Source organism: Sorex araneus, chromosome 4 (assembly GCF_027595985.1).
Source record: "Sorex araneus isolate mSorAra2 chromosome 4, mSorAra2.pri, whole genome shotgun sequence".
Taxonomy (NCBI): domain Eukaryota; kingdom Metazoa; phylum Chordata; class Mammalia; order Eulipotyphla; family Soricidae; genus Sorex; species Sorex araneus.
Genome location: NC_073305.1, coordinates 9386155 through 9407548, shown reverse-complemented (window position 1 = coordinate 9407548; position 21394 = coordinate 9386155). Strand labels below are relative to the sequence as shown.

General features: G+C 54.6%; 1 protein-coding gene across 1 annotated transcript in view; it reads left to right on the top strand.

The window, feature by feature from the left end:
• Positions 1 to 6885: 6885 nt before the first annotated feature.
• The window catches only part of C4H3orf20 (chromosome 4 C3orf20 homolog), a 60500-nt gene continuing 45991 nt past the window's right edge, over positions 6886 to 21394 (top strand). Inside the window, exons 1-3 of the mRNA XM_055134998.1 lie at positions 6886 to 7369; positions 12540 to 12680; positions 17215 to 17334. Coding sequence (XP_054990973.1) covers positions 6886 to 7369; positions 12540 to 12680; positions 17215 to 17334 — 745 coding nt within the window. The remainder of the gene's footprint in view (positions 7370 to 12539; positions 12681 to 17214; positions 17335 to 21394) is intronic.

Genomic DNA, 21394 nt, shown 5'->3' with positions numbered 1-21394 from the left:
CTTCTGAATTCTGTAGCAAGTTGCTTGTCCTGTGAATGGTCACACAGTTCAAATACATCTTTCAGAATATAGACATTAACACCAGCTCATTTTGCTTTTTTTTTTTTTTTGGTGAAACTGGCAAGCTGATAGTACTACTCATAATGAAATTGCAAAGCGTGTAGAATATCCAAAACAAATCTTGAAAGCGAACCAAGTTGGAGGCTGTGACTTCAGAGCTCCAGGACTCAGAGCAAGGAGGCACCAGTGAAAGGATCAATCGATGCGAAGCTAGATCAGGGGAATTCCAGAAATAAACGCAGGCATCACGGTCAGGCTTGGACAGTGCTACCAAGACTGTCCGTCGGGGAAAGAATGTCCTCAAAAGTTGATTCTGGGTCATCTGTTACCCTCGACCCATTCAGAAATCGGCCGGAATTGCCGAAGAGTAAGAACGTAGGATGGAAACAGCAGAGCGGGAGGTGGTGGGAGCTTGAAATCAGGAAAACAGCAGCATTAGAGTGCTGAGCCCTAAAAGGAGGGAACTGGCCAGGGCCCGGTAATCAGAGGACCCGGGAGGCTGGTTTAGGGCAGGGGCGAGAGGACACCAAAGATTCCTCAGTCCTCGGGTCGGGGGCACTGGCCAGCAGCCAAGAGACCAAGCGGGTCTCTGCCCCCACCTGCCTGACGTGGACGGAGAAGCAGAGCGCACGGTGGCGGTGCCAGTCTGTCCCGGGGTAACTCAGTCAGGTTTCCTCTAGGACCTTCTCCCTCTGGGGGGCTTGGGGCTGGTTTTGCGTTTGGGTCACACCCACTGGTGCTTGGGGCAGCCTGTGGCTCTGGGGCTCGAATCTGGATCCCCCACATACAAAGCTTGTGCTCCAGCCCTTTGGAGCCAGCTCCCTGCCCCCGATTTTAAAGACCACGGCTTTGGCATCCGGTGCCCCCGACAGTGCGTGGGTAGCTTAGTGTTTCATGGTTCCAGACCCCGACAAGGCCCGTCTCCAATACCCGTCACCCCTTCTCCCGGGCCTGTTTAATACCAGTGTGTCCAGCAGGTGGCGCTAGAATCCTGAGATTTCAGGTTCCCATGTGACCGACCTGCCCTGGCACTGGGAAATACTCTGAACTTCTCCGGGTCTGATTTTTAGGAACCTCGTTTTAAAAGTGGATTAATTCGATGAGAGACTTTTTTGGTTCACTGTTAAAATATTCCAGCACTTTCAGAATATAAAAGGTACAATGAAATATTTTGCCTTTCTCTGCCACCAACTTCAAGAATCCAGATGGAGATTGTCCTGTACGTTCATATACAGAACATCTCAGTGTGGACGCTGCCTCTTCATCAAGGAAACTTAATATGTCACGGGCTGGGGAGGTGGTGCAGGGGTTAAGGCCTCTTGCCTTGCACCCAGGTTTGATCACCTGAGCCCTGCCAGGAAGGATTGATCCCTGAGCACAGAGCCAGGAGTAAGCTCTGAGCATAGCTGGGTCCAAAAAGAAAGAAAAACAACTTGATTTGTCTTTAGAAGTTGTAAAATATGCAGTTGAAAATTTGACACATGCTTAAATTGCCCCTAAAGCAGAATAAACATTTTACTTTTTTCTTTTTTTTGGCTTTTGGGTCACACCCGGCAATGCTCAGGGGTTACTCCTGGATCTGTGCTCAGGAATTACTCCCGGTGGTGCTTGGGGGACCACATGGGATGCTGGGAATCGAACCTGGGTCAGCTGCATGCAAGGCAAATGCCCTCCCCGCTGTGCTATCGCTCCAGCCCCAGAATAAACGTTTTAAACCACTCAACATACTTAAAAGTTTTCTAAAATCAATTACTAATATAATTGAGTCTCAAGTTCAATTTTAAGTGAACAAAATTAGAGTCCCTTGGCCCGCAGCCGCATTTCAGTGCTTGAAAGACGTCCTTAGGGCTGCTTTATGGCTTACGGTCACTTTCCACATGCCGTGGTTTGATTCCACACAACCCTCCTGTTCGTAACCAAAGCTGACTTTTGGGAAACGTTTCTGCAGTCCTACCTCAAGCACGCAGGACCCCTTTCTGGCCGTGGTAGGGAAATGAGGGAAACGTCTTCCCTCGTTCTTTGTGACCCTAGGTGGAATGTTACGGGTCAGAAATGGCTTTGAATTATTTATTTTCATTGTAATCTTTTCCCCAGGCCTTTGTTTGATCACAGTTCATTTGAATTGGCCAAATAAATCATTCGGTTTGCCTGCGAAAGTCCCTGCGGAGAGACTGCTATCCATATCCATGAGTTTCCCCGCGCTGTGACGCCACAGGCGGGCTGTCATTTATTTCCCCGTCAAGCCGCAGGGCGGGCTGGAGCCTGGCTTGCAGCCTGCTCGTTGTGACATAGAGCCGAGGCCGTGGAATTTGGAATTCAGCGCGGGGTACTGGTCTTGACAGTTACTACATCAGAGAGCCGCCTCGCCATCTGTGTCTCTCTCAGCCAGTAAGTTGAACTAAGTCAGTTGTATGTCACACCGTTCATGTAAAAACACTGTATGGCCGAGGTAAGTGATGATTCTTGAAAATACTTGGGTGCCCGTGAGAAAAGAGAGAATGGGGCAGGGCTTCTCTAGAGGCCCGTGCGAGCCGGCTTGCCTGTGGGTCTCGGGGTGGCGAGGGGACGGGGAGGTTGGGGGAGATGACGGATGGTAGTGTTTAGGGGAAAACTCAGAGAAACGGGTGGTGTCCGTCAGAAGCTACCACCCGCTGACCTGTTGGTGTTTCCTGGGAAATCCGGGCTGCGTTTACCTTCCCAGGCCTGGTGTGTTTGGGGAAGGACGGTAGCCTGGGGAACAGTCCCCGCTTTTTCGCCTTCTGTTTCAACGGTCTCTCTGCCCCGCTGCTGACCTTCACTAGTCCGCTCTGACTCTGAAAGCGCGTTGGCTGGCTGGCAGTGTTGCCGGGTGGGCAGCGTTTCTCCCAGAGCTGTCTGCTGCTCTTGGTCCCTGCCTGAGCTCGAGCCGGCTGGGTAGGTCGAGGCTGGAGCCCTCACTCCTCCGTCCGCCGGTCACCAGCTCTCTCAGTGCCCCACGTGTGGTCGTTCGGGGTTGTTTGTGGAAACTGAGGAATGGCAGCGTGGGTCCAGCTCTCCCAGCGGACCACTGAGGCTCCTTTCCGGGAAACCCCGTTTGACGGGGAAGGGCTGTGCATCTCGCATCCGGTCACGGCTCGCGTACGCTTTTATGGATGTATAATCAATGGAAACATACTGGCCAGTTGAGTCGGGGGCCGGGCGAGTGCAGTGCTCCTGAACAGTGCTCAGGGACCCCTGGACCCCCAGCAAGCCTTGGTCAATCAGGGTCAGGCTGTGGCCAGCCTCCCTCGCCCCGACCACTTACTTCTTCAGGATCAGTCTGTAGCCGAGTCTGTGAGACTGGGTTTATTCCTCCTTGTCACCCCGTCACATCAATGCCAGTTGAGGACCCATCCCCACTGCTGGCTGCGCCCCTCGGCTCTTGGGGTCTTGGGGGTCTTGATGCTCGTTTGAGCAGCCTTCCCTGCCTTAGCCGTCCCCTGGCGCTGCTACCGGGCAGAGACCCTGGGCCGTGCGGCCTCCTTCCTCGGCGGTGCGGCCAGGAGACAGGCCACAGTCCGTGCCCAGGGGCAGGATGCTATGGCTACTGCAGGCCCTGTGGGCAGCTCTGGTACAGAGCCGCTGTCCCCCGTCCCGTCAGCCTGGCCTGACGCAGTCCCGTCCCCTCAGCCTGGCCCGACGCCTCCCTGTCCCCTCAGCCTGGCCCGACGCCATCCCATCCCCTCAGCCTGGCCTGACCCTCTCCCTGTCCCCTCAGCCTGGCCCTACGCCTTCCCCGTCACTCAGCCTGGCCCAACGCCGTCCCATCCCCTCAGCCTGGCCCAACGCCGTCCCCTCAGCCTAGCCCAACACCGTCCCGTCCCCTCAGCCTGGCCCGACGCCGTCCCGTCCCCTCAGCCTGCCTGTCCTGCCTGTCCTCAGCCTTCCCGAGAGCCACCAGCCCGGCCGCCCCGTTTCTCCATGTGCCCGCGGGTCCCTGCAGCCCGCACACCGTGGGCCCTGGTCTCTAGCACCTGCCCCGCTCCCCGCACCCCATCCCCGTCACGTGCTCTTCCCGGCCCTCTCGGCACTGCCCCCTCTCACGCTGTCTGTTGGGCCCGCGCAGGGGCGGGAGTGTGGGGGTGCAGCGCCCCCACCCGTCCTGCGGTCTCGGGGCGGGGGGAGCCCCCTGAAACGCAGCTGCCCCCTTGCCTGCCGTCCTCCTGTGGTGTCCCGTGTCCAGCACGGTGAAATCCAGGCCCGGCCCTGGCCAGGAGCCCCTCTCACTGGGGGCAGTGTCCAGCCAGCCGCCTGCGGGTCCCTGGACGGGCCAGCCCCGCCCAGGGGGACTCTCGCGTCCCCGTTGGCTGCTCTGCAGCGCGGCTGCAGCTCCGCCCTGCACCGTGTCTCCTCCTGTCCCCCAAAGTTTCCCTCTGAGCATCACGCAGCCCAGCCCCCATCGCGGCCGGACGTGGCCCGGACCAGCACCCGGTCAGCCGTGACCTCAGGCCGGCACTGCCCGGTGTCTGCCCAGGACAGTGACGCCCCTCACTCCTGGACGTTGGAGGAAGCCTGCGACTGGTCGCCCCAGAGTGCGCGCAGTGACCGAGGGTTCGACCAGCTGCCCTGCCCGCACAGTAGAGGCCGTCCTGCACCGTGGGGAGAGGCCAGAGGGACACAGCGGGACCCTCGCCAGCCAGAGCCACCACAGAGACCCACGTGGTCCCCTCGGCGGCCGGAGACACCCAGAGCGGGCGGGTCCGCAGAGACCCGGACTGGGCCAGCCGCTGCCCGGGCTGCGGGAGAACGGAGCGTGGCCCCCGGTGGCGCCTTCTTGGAGGGACAGGGGTGCCCTAACTTGGACAGCGGTGTGGGTTGCCCGGCGGCCGAGGGCTTTGGCCAGGGGGAGTCGCAGGGCCGGGGGTCGGCGGGGAAAGCTGCTGCCTTTCGAATGAGGAGCGTGAGCACGTCAAGGGCTGGCGTGTTGGCGGCTCGCGTGTGCGGCCGGGCCGGTCAGGGCCAGGCCCTCTGGCCGGCTGCCTGGACAGACGACGGAGGCTCTGAGGGTCTCTTTGTTCGGCAGATTTCCCGTTTCAAAAAAAAAACGAAGCTACTTTCCCGCCTCCGTAAGCGCAGAGGCACGAAGAGGCGGGTGGGCTCTGTGGCAGCTGGCGGAAGCCCCTTGGCCCACCCGGCCCTGCCCCCGGGGCCCTGAGCCCTGCCACAGCCAGACGGGCAGCTCTGCAAGTCCCAGGCTTCGTCTGGCCTCTGGTCGGGGTGGGGGCCGGGAGCCCGCTGGCCAGGGTGCTCGTGCCCGTTGGTGGCCAGGGGGCGCTCAGGGCACAGAGGCAGAGTGTCACCAGGTGGGCTGGGACCGATGTCGCACGGCAGGGTCAGCCCACAGGATGGCGAGCGTGTGGCCTCACACTGGTGACGTCACCCCCCAGGGACAGTTTCCTGACGTGGCAGGCTCAGGGGCTGGATTCTTCTTTGGGGGCGGGAATCTCCAAGCAGTGCTCCGAGGGTCCCGAGGGGCCCCTGCTGGTGCTGGTCCGGCCGGGTGCACTTCATCAGCTTTACTGACCCTCGTGCTCACGTACTCATGAGAAAAGACACAGACGATCATGCTCTGTGTAGCGTAGGACCGAGACACGACAGGACCTTCCAGGAAACACCAATGAGGCGGCTCGGGGACTGGAAAATGCCCCCTGGGTGCTCCTCTCGGCGCTGATTGCAGAGCCACGAAGGCAACGTGCCCACTCTCCTACAGTTCTTCTCACGTCTCCAAGCACTGGCCCCGCATGGTTCAGATATAAATTAAGATTGTAAGAACGGGGGGCCAGAGCGACAGCACAGTGGGGAGGGCGTTTGCCTTGCACGCTGCTGACCCAGGTGGATCCCCGGCATCACCCCACCTGGTCTTCTGGCCACCACCAGGAGTCACTCCTGAGTGCAGAGCCAGGAGCAGCCCCTGAGCATCGCCGGGTGTGACCGAAAAAGCCAAAACAAATAAACAAACAGGAAAGACTAAGCACAGAATGAAGTTTAGCGTGTCGGTGAAAGCACGGTAGCCCGCACTGCGACGGAGCCGGCTCAGGCTGGCCTCAAGACCGCGGCGTGCTGTGACGCGGGGAGGGTGTGTATCCTGGACCACTGGTGGGAGCAAGGTCTGTGTCTTTCCCGTTGTTAACACCCGGAGTTGTGATGTGTCACGCGCGTCCATTTCCCGCCTTGTAACAACAATCGTGCTTCTAACAATCGCGTCCACTCCTGGATTTGCCGGAAGATGGAATGATCTGAATGAACCACTGATTTCCGAGAGACCCTTTGCCCTCCCGCGCTCCTGCCTGCCCGTGGACGTGCAGGGTGGGCTGTTTCCAGAAGGTTCTGGAGATAGCCAGGGAGGTGCCGGGCCACGGCTCCGCAGGTCCTCCCGCACCCCCCAGTGCCCATTGTCCACTCTCACGGCCCCAGCTGCACGCAGAGCTCCCCACCTCTCTCCCCCTTGTCTGGCCGGCCCCCCCCCCGCCCTCCTGAGTGACCGTGAGTGTGACTGTCCCTGGGATGGCTCCTGGCATTTCCTTGCACTCAGGGCCTTGCCAGCACCCCCCCACACTTGTGGGCGCCCCTGCCGGCGTCTCTGGGAGACGGTCCCCCTCCCCGCGTGGAGAGGGGGGCTCAGGACCCCCTTCTCCTCCCCAGGTCGGACCTGCTGGCTCCGGGGCCCGGACGGGCGACGTCAGCACCTCCCTGCCGCCTCCGAGGAGCCCTCTTGGCTAAGCGCTGCCGTTCGCGCGCTTCTCAGTAGCCGAGGGCCCCTGGGTCCCAGATGAACGGTGTCACCTAGCGGCATGCCACGCCGGCGGCATGATGGGGGTCAAGAGTCACCGCGAGCTGTACGACGAGTACGTGGCCCTGGCGCCCAAGCTGCTGGCCAAGATCTCCAGGCTGCTCATCACGTGCCGCAGTACCGGGGTCCCCATCCCCAAGGGCATCCGGAACATCTTCGAGTTCACGTGGGACGAGCTCATTGCCTACCCCCCGCGGCCGGCCGCCTCCGCCATCCTGGGCCTGGAGGTCAGCCTCGGGCCCCCGCCGTCCCCACTGCTCCTCACGGACGCCACGTCCCTGCCCACCCCCGTCCGGAAGAAGATGCAGACCCTGCCCCCGCCCCGCAAGCTGCTGCCGGCCTCCGCCCCGGCCAGGCTGCACGCCAGCCCGCACCTGATGGCGGCCGCCCCGGCCCTGGAACGCAGCCTGGACACCCTGCACCAGTTCCAGCGTCGCTCCGTCCACCTGCTGACCGAGCTGCTCGGCCTGAAGATGAAGGCCATGCTGGAGTCCATGTCTGGTGAGGCGGGCGTGGCCGAGTCCCGGCCTGGTCCGGTTTCCTTCCGGGATGCTCTTGGGTGCGTGTGCGTGTGTATGTACGTGTATGTGCCTGTGTGTCTGTGTCTCTGCACATGCATGTTTTTTGTTTTTGCTTTTTGCTTTTTTGGGTCACACCCGGCGATGCACAGGGGTCACTCCTGGCTCTGCACTCAGGAATTACTCCTGGCGGTGCTCAGGGGACCCTATGGGATGCTGGGATTTGAACCCGGGTCGGCCGCGTGCAAGGCAAATGCCCTACCCGCTGTGCTATCGCTCCAGCCCCTGCACATGCATGTTTGTGTGTCTGTGGCTCTGGGAGTGCACATGCGGGTGTGTGCCGTGAGCACACATACATGTATGCAATTTTAAAAAATGTATTGAATCACCGTGAGGTACAGTTACAAAGCTGTCATGTTTGAGATTCAGCCATGCTAGGATCGAACACGCATCCTCCACCAGTGCACATTCTCCACCACCAATATCCCCAGTATCCCCTCCCCCCATCCCAGTCCTCACCCTGCCTCTATGGCAGACAATTGCCCCAATACTCGCTCTCTACTTTTGGGCCTTATGCTTTTCCCGAATTTTCCCGCCACCATTCAAGCCTGCCCACGAGGGGCAGATGCTAGGTCACTTATTTCCCACTGCTCATTTTGAACATCGTGAGAGTTTGTGTGGCTTCAAAGTGGCCGCATGCTTTGGGACCCTACGTTGCAGGCGGTTGGGTTCCAGAGACATCTCTGTAGGGCTCTAATCTGTTTTGGGATTCAGTTGGAAGTCTCTGGACCAGGGCTGTTGGTGTGCCAAGATGGCGCCCAGCGGAAGCTCATGGGTGTGACAGCTAGGCCATATATGCATTTCTGTGTCTTCGTGTGCATGTGTGTTCTGTGTGTGTCCGTGCACTGTGGCCATCCGTCACCTGCCCTGGGAATGAAAGGCCTCTCGCCCTGCTTTGTTCCTCACTTTTATTTTCTAACTGTAGTTTAGGGGAAATGGTTACAATAGTGTTAGTTTGTGGTGTTGATGTACAGAGTTACGGCACTTCCCCATCAGAGTGCCCACCACCGTCCCCCCTGTCCCATAACACCGCTGGCTATATTGCTCCCCATCTTCCCTGCCCCTTGCTGCTTGGGAATCAGTTTTGGGGCTCAAGGCCAAGGGCATGTCCTTGTTTAGTACCATCTGTTCTCTCATGCTGCCTCTCTGTGTCTCCCCGATGAGTGAGAGCATCTGGTCTTTCCCCCTGACTTAGCTGCCCACCTGATACCCCCAGCTCCACCTCGCAGTGAACAGCATCACTTAGTCTTTTTTCATGGCTGTGTAGTATTCTATTATGTGTACATATGCCACAACTACTGTATCAATTCATCTGTCATCAAACTTTGGGTTTGCTCCCACATCTTGGCTGTTGTACTGAGCACTGCAGTGAACATGGGTTTGTGTAGATCTTTTAAACTAAACACTTTTTGTGTCTGGGGGGTAGATGCCAGCAAGTGGGACTGCCGGGTTGTATGTGAGTTCTACTCTTTCTGTTTTGAGACTTCGCCATGCTGCTTTTCATAGAGGATAAGTCAGAGGGTTCCCACCACCAGTGAGTGAGGCTGCATTTCCACCGCGCCCCCAATGCTGGTGATTTCTGGTTGTTTTGATTGGTGCCATTCTCACAGGTGTGAGGTGCTGCCTCATGCTGTTTTGATTTGCTTTTTTCTGGAAATGGTAGTGAAGCCCTTTGAACATGCCTGCTGGCCATTAGCAAGTCTTCATGGGGGAAGTGCCTATTTATCTCCTCTCCCTGATTTTTGATGTACTTATTTATTTTATTATGGTTGTTGTTGAGCTTTATGAGTTCTCAGTATTTCTTACATATCTCTGTGTGGTATGCACATATCTCTCCCATTCAGTAGGTTCTTTTAAATTTTATTTTCGCTTAGTTTCTTCTGCAGTGTGAAAGCTTTTCAATTTGATGCAGTCCCATTTGTTTATTTTGTGTTTTTGTTATATTTGCCAGTAGAGTCGAATCATTCAATCATGTCTGGGGAGTTTGTCTATATTTTCCTGAGGGTGTGTTATGGATTGTGTGGTCTCATCTCAAGGTCTTCCATCCGCTTTGTGTTATTTTTGGTGAGTAGTGTGAGATACCATTCCAGTTTAATTTGCTGTTGTTTTTAAAAGTGTGGCCGTTCAGTTTTCCCACCACCGTTGGTGGGAGAGATTTTCCCTGCGTGGCTTCCTGCACCCGGCCTCAGGGTCTCAGTTAGTGTCCACCCGCCCGAGGGCTTCTCTCGGCTCTCTTGGTTCCACTGGTCTCAGACCCAAACAGTTTTGCTCATTACAGCTTTGTATGATAATTTAGTTATGAAATGCAGAACTCTTTTGCTTCGTTTTCTCTAAAATCAGAATTTCTTTGGCTGTTCCAGGATTCCACATTTCAGTCGGGTGTGCTCTGAGTCCTTGAAGAATGTCACGGGAATTTTGAGGGGATTGCCTTGACCCTGTGTAGGGCTTTGGGTAGGACGGTCCTTTGGAGAGCGTTACTTTTTCCAAACCACGAATGTGGGATAGTTTTCATATCCCCGTGTCCTTTTCCGTGCCTTTGAGCTCTACCACTAATGAGGTCTTCTAGATGCTGCGTTATTCTACATGCCAACGGCTTCCTAGACACGTGAGACAAATGAGTCATGGGCTCAGAGAGCAAAGTCTTGAGAACTTGGGGCCTTTTATTAGGAGCCCCTCACCCCTGCTGGCCCTCACCATTGAGCTTTACCCTTTATTTATTTGGGGGTGGGTATATTGGGGGGCCACACCAAGTGGAAGCCCTTTGATCCATATCCTGGTCCCCATTTAAAAAAATTAGCACACCACGGCTTACAAAGTTGTTCATAATTCAGTTGTTTAAGGTATTCCGCCACCAGTCCCCCCACCAGGGTGACCTTCCCCCCACCCATGTCCACAGTTCCCCACCCACCGCCCCAGCCTGCCCCCTTAGCAGGCACAAATTTACTTCCTATTGCTTGTCACAACACACAGGCAAATGAAATGATAAAAAAAAAAGTAGATCAATAAAAGTCAATTTGTAATTATTATTCTATTTCACAGTGGTGTTACATCAGTCACTGAGGATTTACTGGGATGGTCGGTGCTAGCTGAACCTCCTGTGTTCATTCTTTTTGATCATTGAACTCGGTGGTCTTCTGTGCAACTTCCCCATCAAATTTGCTGTGGTCCTACCGGGCTGGTGGGACGATGAAGCTCGGAGGTGTTGGGTGGCCGAATATGTGGTCGTGCACACCAGGAACTGGAGCGATTTAGTGGCTTGGTGGCTTGGTGAGGTTCAGTTGTGTCTCTGGGCTGTTTCTGTGCTGGCGGGTGTCAGGTGTGGCTGGGGGATGCTGGTCCTTTAGGCAGAATGGGGAATGTGTCTGCCCCCCCAGGCCCCTGCACTGTAGCACTGTTGTGGCACTGTCATCCCGTTGTTCATCGACTTGCTCAAGCGGACATCAGTAACGTCTCCATTGTGAGACTTGTTGTTACAGTTTTTGGCATATCCAATACACCACAGGTAGCTTGCCAGGCTCTTTTGTGCGGGTGGGATACTCTTGGTAGCTTGCCGGGCTCTCCAAGAGGGACGGAGGAATCGAACCCGGGTTGGCCGTGTGCAAGGCAAGCGCCCTACCCACTGTGCTATCGCTCCAGTCCACCAGGCCCCTATAAAAATAAAATTATTTTTTTAATCGAATCACTATGAGATACACTTACAAAGGTGTAAAGGTGTTCATGATCGGGTTTCAGTCATACAAGATTGCAACATCCATCCCTTCACCAGTGAAATTTCCCACCACCAATGTCCCCAGTTTCCCTCCTGACCCCCCCCCAGCCCCCACGAGTCTGCCTGTACCACATACTCTCCTTTTGGGCATTATGGGTTGCAAGACAGGTACTGAAAGGGTAGCATGTACATCCCTTTACCACTTTTTAGCACTCAGTTCTTGTCCAGAGTGCTCATGTCCAGCCCTCATTGCCTTGGTGGTCTCTTCTCTGTCCTCACTGCCTCTCCCTCAGCCCCCTCCCACCCTGCCACCTGTGGCAAGTTCCCACCATTGGCCACTCCTCCTGGCCCCTGTTTCTTCTGCTCTTGGGTGTTAGTCTCATACTATGTTTTTTTCTATTCCACAGATTGGTGTGATCATTCTATGCCGGTCCCTCTCCCTCTGACTCATTTCTTCTTTTCTTTGTTTTTATTGAAGCATCGTGAGCTACACTTTCAGAGCTTTCATGTTGGAGTTTCAGTCATACAATGATTGAACACCCATCCCTCCACCAGTGTGCGTTTTCCACCACCGATGTCCCCAATATCCCTCCCCCACGACCCTTTCCCACCCCTCCTCCTGCCTCTGTGGCAGACAATTTCCCCCATACTCTCTCTCTACTTTGGGGCATTATGGTTTGCAATACAGATACTGAGAGACTGTCATGTTTGGTCCTTTATCTACTCTCAGCACACATCTCCCACCCCGAGCGATCCTTCCAACCATCATTGACTGAGTGATCCCCTCTCTATCAAATCTTCCTGGCCTTTGTCTCTACTGTCCTTGGGTGTCCATCTCATATTATGGTATTTTATATTCCACAAACGAGTGGAGTGCAGTCATTCTATGTCTGTCCCTCTCTTTCTGACTCATTTCACTTAGCATGATAGTCTTCATGTCCATCCACCTTATAAGCACATTTCATGACTTCATCTTTCCTAACAGATGCATAGTATTCCATCGTGTAGATGTCCCAAAGTTTCTTTAGCCAGCCTCTAATTCATTTCACTCACCATGATACTCTCCATGTCCATCCATTTATAAACAAATTTTCATGGCTTAATTTTTTTCGCCAGTGGCTGCATAGTATTCCACTGTATAGATATACCACAGTTCCTTTATCCAGTTGTCTGCTGCCGGGCACTCGGGTTGTTTTTCAGATCCTGGCTATCGTGCACAGGGCTGCAGTGAACGTAGACGTGCAGATGGCTTTTCTTCATTGTGTTCTCGCGAGTCCCATTTGGATCCAAACTTTCTGGGCCACTCACCGAGGTCCTCCCTGCAGGCATGGCCCTGTGCTGGCGGGGGGGGGGGGAACTGAGGTGCCTTTGTCGATCCCCTTAGCAGGTTCCAATCCCCTGGACGTCACGAGGCGCTTCATGGAGGCCAGCCAGCTGCTCCACGTCAGTGCCAAGGAGATGGCTTTCCACCGCCTGATCAGCATCGTCAGGAGAAGCGGCTACGATGTCAGACAGCTGTGGAAAGGTGGGTCCCCGCGCTGCAGCCCTGAGGTGAGGGTTCCGGCAGCACCGACAAGCATGTGATAGAGGGCCCGGAGCGATAGCACGGCGGGGAGGGCGTTTGCCTGGCACGTGGCCAACCCAGGTTCCATGCCCGCCCTCTCCTACGGTCCCCCGAGCACCGCCAGGAGTGATCCCTGAGTGCAGAGCCGGGAGTAACCCCTGAGCACCGCTGAGTGTGACCCAAACCCCATCGCCCCAAAGAAAGCAGTTGGCAAGGGCACCCCCAGTTTAGTTGGAACAGAGGCGTGTCCCCCAGCCTGTGGTGAGTGCGTTACCTCGGGGCCAAGGTTTGAGGGTCTCTGTTTGGTTTCCTGTCTGTGAGACAGAAGCTGTTTCCTCAAGCCCAGCACTTTCTCTCCCAGGCACAGGGACCGTGGGTGCCGGGCCCTGAACCAGGGTTGGCTGCATGCAAGGGGAGCCCCTCCCTCCCGCCCTCCTTCTCCTGCCCAGCTCCTCAGCCCACCCTCTCCCTCCAGCCCCCCTGCACCCCTGCATTCTGCTGTGGATCAGCTGCTCTGGGCACGCAGGGCCCCGGGGCCTGCTGCAGTCACGGGCTGGGCAGACACGTGCGTCATGAGCTCGTGAAATCTGGCCCCTCGCAGCCCTCCTGCAGGGGGGTCTGTTGTATGGGGGTCTGGTCCCCCAGGAGATGGCCGGCAAGTGCCCGCTCTGGTCCTGCCTTTCTGCCCGACACTGTTTCCACCCAGCAAAAAGGAAGCGGTCAGTGACCCCTCTGCTCCAGCCCGTCTGGGACGTGGGGGCTCCTCGTCCCTGGTGGGGGGCGGCCAGATTTGTGGGAGGAGAGTTGGGGGACGTTGAGTTAATTATTGGGGAGCACGTTGCAGCTCCGGCGACTCTGCTACGGCAGAGCACTGAGAAAGTCTCTCTCGGGGACAGGCGCTTCGTGGTTCCTGCACCAGCCCTTATGCTGAGCACCGTGAAGGCCTCTCTCAGGCACGAGGTGCAGACCACCTAAATAGGGGCCCGGGCAGGGACCGAGGACAGGGGCAGGGACCACGGACAGGGTGCCTGCCTTGTGCACAGCTGACCCAGGTTCAGCCCCCGAACCCCGTTAGAGCCAGGTGTGAGCCCCGAACAAACAAAAACCAGATCAAAATAAAAACTATAAATGAAGGGGGCCAAGCCCTTTCAGGAAAACATTCCTCCTAGGACTTGAATTCGCTTTTTTTGAGAGTGAGAACAAAAAAAAGATTCAAACTATTTATTTCGCGCAAGTTTGGCCTTGCTGGGCTGTAGTTATGGGGACTCTGGGAGTAGGAAGACAGGCTGTTGGTCCCAGGGCAGTGGATGCCCAAAGACTTGTGCGTGCACGTGACTGAGACAAAACCACCCTCACCAGCCATAGACTCCTAGTCACACGCCAGAGTTTGTTGGGGAGGATGGTGGTTGTATAGGGGTGGAAAGGGATGCATCACCTGCGAATCACGAGGTGGGAAGAGGAAGGTGGATTCTTGGTTGTGCGGACTAGCTGGGACAGTGTCACGAGGTGTTGCGGGATTTCTGTGAGCTGGGGCAGCGGTGGAACCATGAGCTTCACAGACACCACACGTGTCGGCTCTCCCCCCTAGCAGCCCCCAGAGCACAGGGGCCAGAGCGATAGTGCAGTGGGTAGGGCAAATTCCCGTGCATGCAGTCAACCTGGGTTCAATCCCGGCATCCCGTATGGTCCACGGAGCACCGCAGGAATAATTCCTCAGTGCAGAGCCAGGAGGAACCCCGAGCATCTCTAGGTGGGACCAAAACAAAACAAAGCAAAACCAAGAATAGCCAAAAGGTCAAACCCTGGCCATCGTCACCGGGGAGTGCCACTTCCCTGGCTCACCCCCCCCCCACCCCGCAAGGCCAGGCCTCGACCTGGAGTTTCCCCGCACACGCCAGCAGCCAAGATGGACCGGGAGCTGCGCCAGGAAGCGCCCCGACTCTGGGCCATCTCACTGGACGGGGTGGCCCCTCGTGGCCAAGTGGGGATCTTCCCATGAAACTGCTGCCCCCAGAACGTCCCCCTTGCTAAGTCGCAGGTCCACGCCGAGAACACCACGCCCTGGACCGGCTAGTGCTGGTTGATGGGGAAGAAGCAGCAGCTTCTTGACGTCCAGTGGACTCAATGGTTCAATAATTAAGCATATTATTTTATTTAACTTATTTAATTTAGTAAATAAAATAAAATAAAATAATATGACGGCAATATTATTAAAATTAAAAAGAAAGAAAATCATGTCTTAGAGCTATGTTTGTTTCATTTCTGTAGGTCTTGGTGGCCGTGTGTGTGTGTGTGTGTGTGTGTGTGTGTGTGTGTGTATGTTTGTATATTAAGAATATTGTGGGTTTTTTTTCTATTTCCTTTTTTTTTTTTTTTTTTTGCTTTTTGGGTCACACCCAGCGATGCTCAGGGGTTACTCCTGGTTTTGCACTCAGGAATTACTCCTGGCAGTACTTGGGGGACCATATGGGATGCCGGGGATCGAACCCGGGTCGGCCGCGTGCAAGGCAAACGCCCTACCCGCTGTGCTATCGCTCCGGCCCCTCTATTTCCTTTTTAATGGAATCACTGTGAATTACGAAGTTACTGTGATTTTTCTGTCTCTGTTTCCTGTCCCTAACATATATTTTTCAAACTGTCTGGTTGCTTTTACTAATTGTCATTTGGATGGCTAGAGACTTCAGTTCCATCATCGACCGTATATTAGGTTACTAAGTTCTGGTTTTCTGTGTTCCTGGCGCGGTGAGCATCGTCTGTGGCACCTTCTGTTCTGTTTCTTCCTGGGTCCGGTCTCCGTGGCGAAGCTCCCTGGACAGGCTCGGGGGCAGAGGGGCTCAGCCGCGAACAGCTCTGGCTCCAGGGTGCTTCCTAGGCGGATCTTTTCCCCTCCAGCGGCAGAGCTGCCTAGTTTGACGTGCTTTTGACTAGTCTCAGCAAGCGTTACTTTTCCTTATTTCTGCGAAGTTACAAGGTACGGAAAATAGGATCCTAAAATTCCAACTTTAGGATCACCAAGGAAGGTTTAAGCCCCCTTGATGCGGCAGCCTCTTGGACAGCTTTTTCTGCCTCGGACCCTGGGTCGGCTAATTTCATGATGAATGTGAGGGATCCAGGCTGCAGAACTCGTGTCAGATTTCCCAACGGTGTCCTCAGTGTCATCAGTGGGACATGATGGGAGAAGGTTAACGCGTGATCTGATGGGGTTTATGGTAGGACGATCTCCGTTTGCCTCTTTTTTTTTTTTTTTTTTTTGCAATTTTTGTATATTTTATTTTCATAAAAGTGTTCACAGTAGTTCATTAAGATAATATTCAAACACCCACTCACCACCAAGCACCTTCCCACCACAATAAGAGGGAAGTGTGTGAAGGCTGCTGTATTTCATTCTGGAGCCATTTAAGCGCGTATATAAGAGAATACAAGCAAGAATGTTAAAACCGAACGGATGTGTGCTTCTTTCGGTATGTAAGTGGGCTAGAGTATAAGAGGTCTCCCGCTCCAGGAAATTATGCAGCTCTCTCTTCTGAGAGCTTTGGTTTACAGTCTCTGTGTCTAGGCCACTGATGAGATTACATGGCGCCGGGGGCAGTTTGTGGATGTGACTGCCAAGCTACTGGGAAACTAGGGAAGTGGGGGAAGGAGGCCCAGCCCCGATCTGAGAGGGCTTGGAGAGCTCAGTCACAGGTTCCTGCATACCTGGGTTTTTTCTGCCGGGTCCCTCTTAGGTGAGGCTCGTCCGAGTGTGTGGAGAGTGGCCTTGAGCATGGCAGTGGTTGGGTCCTGGATGTTTTCGGCTTCCGGGGTTCTGCTTGGGGCACCCCCCTCCGAGGTGCTCCGGTGATAACAGCCTGGCATGGGGTCAGGAAATTCTGTCTCTGTTTGCCTCTTACAAGGCGATACTGAATTTGAATTCTAACCTGGTCCGATCAGAGCCCTCTACCCCTGGGGCTGGATGGGCAGTGCAGTGGGGAGGGCGTTGCTTGGCACGTGGCCGACCTGGGCTTGATCCCCAACATCTGACATGGTCCCCCGAGCCTGCCAGGAGTGACCCCTGAGCACCCCACCAGGTGCTTCCCTACCCCCAAGAAAAAAACCCAAACCCAAACAGCAAATGATTCTACACCAGGCAGTGTGGGTGTGTACAAGGCTGACGCTGCGTGAGCGAGAGGCCGGTGACTGTCCTTCCAGCCGGCCCGGTGCTGAGTCCCGGTGCTGTGTGCAGTGGCTCTGCCCGCCCTCACCCGCGAGGCCCGTCCCTCCTGCGCCCTGCTCTGACGTTCCTCGAGAGAGATGGGAGGCGGCCAGGCTGTGGGCAGACAACGCCACAGTCCCCAACACCCCCCACCCCGAGGACCCCGTCGAGCCCAGGCAGGCCCAGTATGGTCCCCAGAAGCACGGTCTTGGTGGTGTCTGCAGCCAGACCACCACGGAGGGGTGTGTGAGCACTCTAGCCGAGAGCACCGTTCACGTAAGTCTCCCTTCCCTCCCACTGCAGAGTCCTTCACGAGCTTCTCCGCCATGGGCGTGAACTCGCCTTACCAGCTGGTCTACGAGCCCGGTTCCGGCTGCCTGAGCTTCTCGCTCTCGACCGGAAAGGATGCCAAGAAGAAATCAGGTACCAGGGTGTCCGGGAGGCCTTGTGACCCGGCTCTGGTGCTAGCGGGCGTGGAAGGGGCAGGGCTTGCCCTGTCCAAGCTGCTGCCAGGATCTGGTTGGGTTTCCTGGGAGGCAAACTGCCCTGGCTGGGCACGCAGCCGCCCGGGACCAGGTCCTCGACCCGAGCTGACGCCCCCCACCCGGCCCCGGCCCCCGCGCCGGCTCACGATCTGAGCGTGCTCTCCTGGGGCTCGGACTCCCTTCACCCCGAGCATCAGCCCAGCCCAACCCGAGAGGTCCTGCCTCCTCCAGTGCCTCAGACCCCCCCTCTCACCTCCCAGAGGGCTCCCATCCCTCCTCCCCCAGCGCGTGGGAGCCAGGGTCCGAGCAGAGGACCTCGGGCTTAGCTGGGGTGTTCCAGGGAGCAGAGAAAGGCACAGCCACCAGCCCGGTTGAGGAGATGCTCATAGGAAAGGTTGAAGGGGACGGAGAGGGAGGGCGGCAGGCGAGACGGGGCCATGTCACCGTGAGCCCTGGCCCAGCGGCCCGAGTCTGGAGGAAGTCAGCCGGGGCTGGGGAAGCAGGGCCGGGCCTCGGGAAGCAGCCAGGTCCTTCCCAGGGGAAGCGGAGGAAGGCCGGGAGGCGGCGCTCAGGGCTGCTGGGAGCGGACCTCAGGCCTGAGCACCCAGAGCTGGCCCAGGGGACCCCCTGACGCTGGCGGCAGGGCCCGAAGTCAAGAGCCTGGGGTTTCCTCTCCACCCCTGCGTGGTTTTCCGTGCTCCTGCCTCACTGTGACCCTCGGAGCCGCGCCGTGTCCATGAGCAGTGTACTGGATGGCTGCTTTTGTCGCCGGCGTTCCTGGATGCCGGGAATGCCACGGAGACTGTAGCTAGAGAAGCCTTCCTTTCCGGAGCGGATGCCTCAGTTTCCCCGCCCCCACACAGCAGGGCCTGGACAGAGGCCTCGGGAGCCTGAGCTGCGGAGTTCTCGTCCCCTCCGAGACTTCCTGTCCGGTGCTCAGCGCATCTAAGTTTTGCCCGGGGTGGGGGATAATTTTGAGTCATTTTGAAAAGAAGCACATGGGGCTGAGGAGACAGTGACTTGGGTGCGTGCAAGCACTCTCTGGGACACGAGTTCAAAGGCCGTCAGTGCGTGTTCCCCACCCCGCCAGCACTGGCCACCCCTAGAGTACCACCAACACCTCATGGCCTGAGCCACTGCACACCCTGGACTCTAGCGTTGAACTAGCCAGGCTGAGTATTACCAGGCATGGGAGTAACCCCTGAGCATTGCCAGGTGTGGCCCCAAAACACAAAGCAAAACACACACCCAGAAAAACCCTATAATTCAACTCTATGGTGTCTACAAGAGACGCATTTGAGATCCCAAAACAAAAACAGTTGAAAGTGAATGAACAAAAAAAAAAAGTTATTTTTTACGAAAGTAGCTTCAAAAGTGCAGGAGTATTTATACCAGTCATCACTGTCATCCCGTTGCTTGTCGATTTGCTTGAGTGGGCACCAGTAACGTCTCCATCTCGAGACTTGTTGTTACTGTTTTTGGCATATCGAATACGCCACAGGGAGCTTGCCAGGCTCTGCCATGTGGGTGGGAATCTCTCTCGGTAGCTTGCCGGGCTCTCTGAGAGGGACGGAGGAATCCAACCTGGGTTGGCCACGTGCAAGGCAAACGCCCTACCCGCTGTGCTATCACTCCAGCCCTTAAATTATTGCGGTCCTGCTACGGAGGCAGACTGAAGGAGTGATTGGGAAAAAGTGACATGGTGGCTGTATCAGTGATAGAATACTGAACGCCTGTAATAAGCATCATGACCAGTTTTGTAATCCAAGGTGTTTAAATGAAGCGAGAAAAAAAAACTAAATCAGCTCAATTTCATGTATCACCAAATCGATACCAGCTGTTACCAGTGATAGACAAAATTGCCATTAAATTTCAAAATGGTTCAAGGGACAAAGGGCATTAAGTATTAGTAAAATTTTCAATTCAGCAACGAGATACAACAGTTGACACTTTTGTGTACCTAATGACAAACTATAAAAGTGTACAAGACAGAGTTTAGCAGATTGAAGACAGAATTGGATAGTTTTTTTTTTAATTCTTTTATTGATTCACCATGTGGAAAGTTACAAAGCTTTCAGGTTAAAGTCTCAGTTATACAATGCTCAAACACCCATCCCTTCACCAGTGCACATATTCCACCAAGAATTGGATAGTTCTATTATAAAAATCCTAGACTTGAGTACCTCATTCAGAAAGAAGTAGAAGGTAAGTAAGAAAATAGAGGACAACAAAATCAACTATTTGTTTTGATTTGGGCCGTGCCTGGTGGCACTCAGGACTAACTCCTGGCTTTCCACTCAGGTGTCACTGGTAGTCGACTCAAGGGACCACAAATGGTGCTGGGGATCAAGCCCAGGTCAGCCGCACGTGACCCTAAATCAACTAGATTTAAGAGACGAGTAGAACACAGCAAAAATGCAGTATTTATTCTCAAGGACACATAGGACTTTCTAGGGTAGGCAATATGTTAAGCCAAAAAATTAATCTTGGTAGGTAGAAAAAGAAATTATGTGAAGTATCTTCCCTAACAACAGAGGGCTGTTGTTAGAAATTAGTAACAGAATTGAAGACTAGAAAATTGACAAATTTGTAGAAAATTGACAGCTTTGGTGCAAAGAAGAAATCACAAGAGAAGTTTAAAATTACTGAGGGACTGAGAAATAAAAACATAGGCTAAACTACTTTTTTGCAAATTTTCATTATAGTTAAGGCATGATAGTTTCCAACAGTGTTGAATTTTTTTTTCGGGGGGTTACACCTGGCGATGCATAGGGGTTACTCCTGGCTCTGCACTCAGGAATCACCCCTGGCGATGCTCAGGGGACCATATGGGATGCTGGGAATCGAACCCGGGTCGGCCTCGTGCAAGGCAAACACTCTACCTGCTGTGCTATTGCTCCAGCCACTAGCGTTGAAATTCTTAATCCTTGTGGTGCCACTCCACCCGTCTAACAGAGATTCTCGACCCCACCCCTAGTGTTGGAAGAACCCTTTTAGATGCCAGAATTATGGGATGTAGTGAAAGTGTCTATTTCCTGCCACAGAGAAAATTGATGACTATAAATGCTTATCATTTGAGTGATGTTAAAAAAATAAACAACCCTAACCTCACAACCCAAGGACCTAGGAAAAGGAAGACAGGTTAAATAGAGAAAGAAGGGAATAATCAAAGTTAAAGATTGGAAATAGAGAGTAGAAAGACCAAATAGAAAATAAAATCCAGAGATCAACAAAATTGACACACCTTAGCTATTGTAAAAAAGGGAATGAGAGGACTCAAATTCTGGCTAAAATCAGAATGAGAAGTGAGGGCACTGCTACAGCTATTACAGGAACACAAGAATAACAAGAAAAGGCTGTGAATTGTACGCCAACACATTGGATAAATTACATCAAGTGACAAATTCTCAGAAATGCACAATATACAAAACTGGACTGGAAGTGGAAAGCTTGAGTAGACCCGAGGGGGGAAGCGTGTTGAATTATAATTTCTAAGTTAAAAAGGAGGTCCATGGGGCTGGAGCAATAGCACAGCAGGTAGGGCGTTTGCCTTGCACGTGGCTGACCCGGGTTCGATTCCAGCATCCCATATGGTCTCCCAAGCATAGCCAGGAGTAATTCCTGAGCACATGAGCCAGGAGTAATCTCTGTGCATCGCCGGGTGTGAGATAGTGCAGCAGGTAGGGTATACTTGCATGTGGCTGACCCGAGTTTGGTCCCCAATACCCCATATGTCCTATTGAGCACTGTCAGGAGTCATTCCCGAGTGCAAGCCAGGAATAACCCCTGAGCATTACTGGGTGTGTCCAAAAAACAAAAAAATTAAAATTAAGAAAAGAAAATCCTGGAAGTGATGATTTGAATGGTGAATTCTCCCAGACATTTAATGAAGAGCCAGTGTGGTTGACACAAGTCCCCCCCTAAAAAGGGAAGTAGACCTCTCAACTCATTCCGTGCGGCCAGCATCTACCGCTCTCAGAACCAGACAAAGGCTTTAC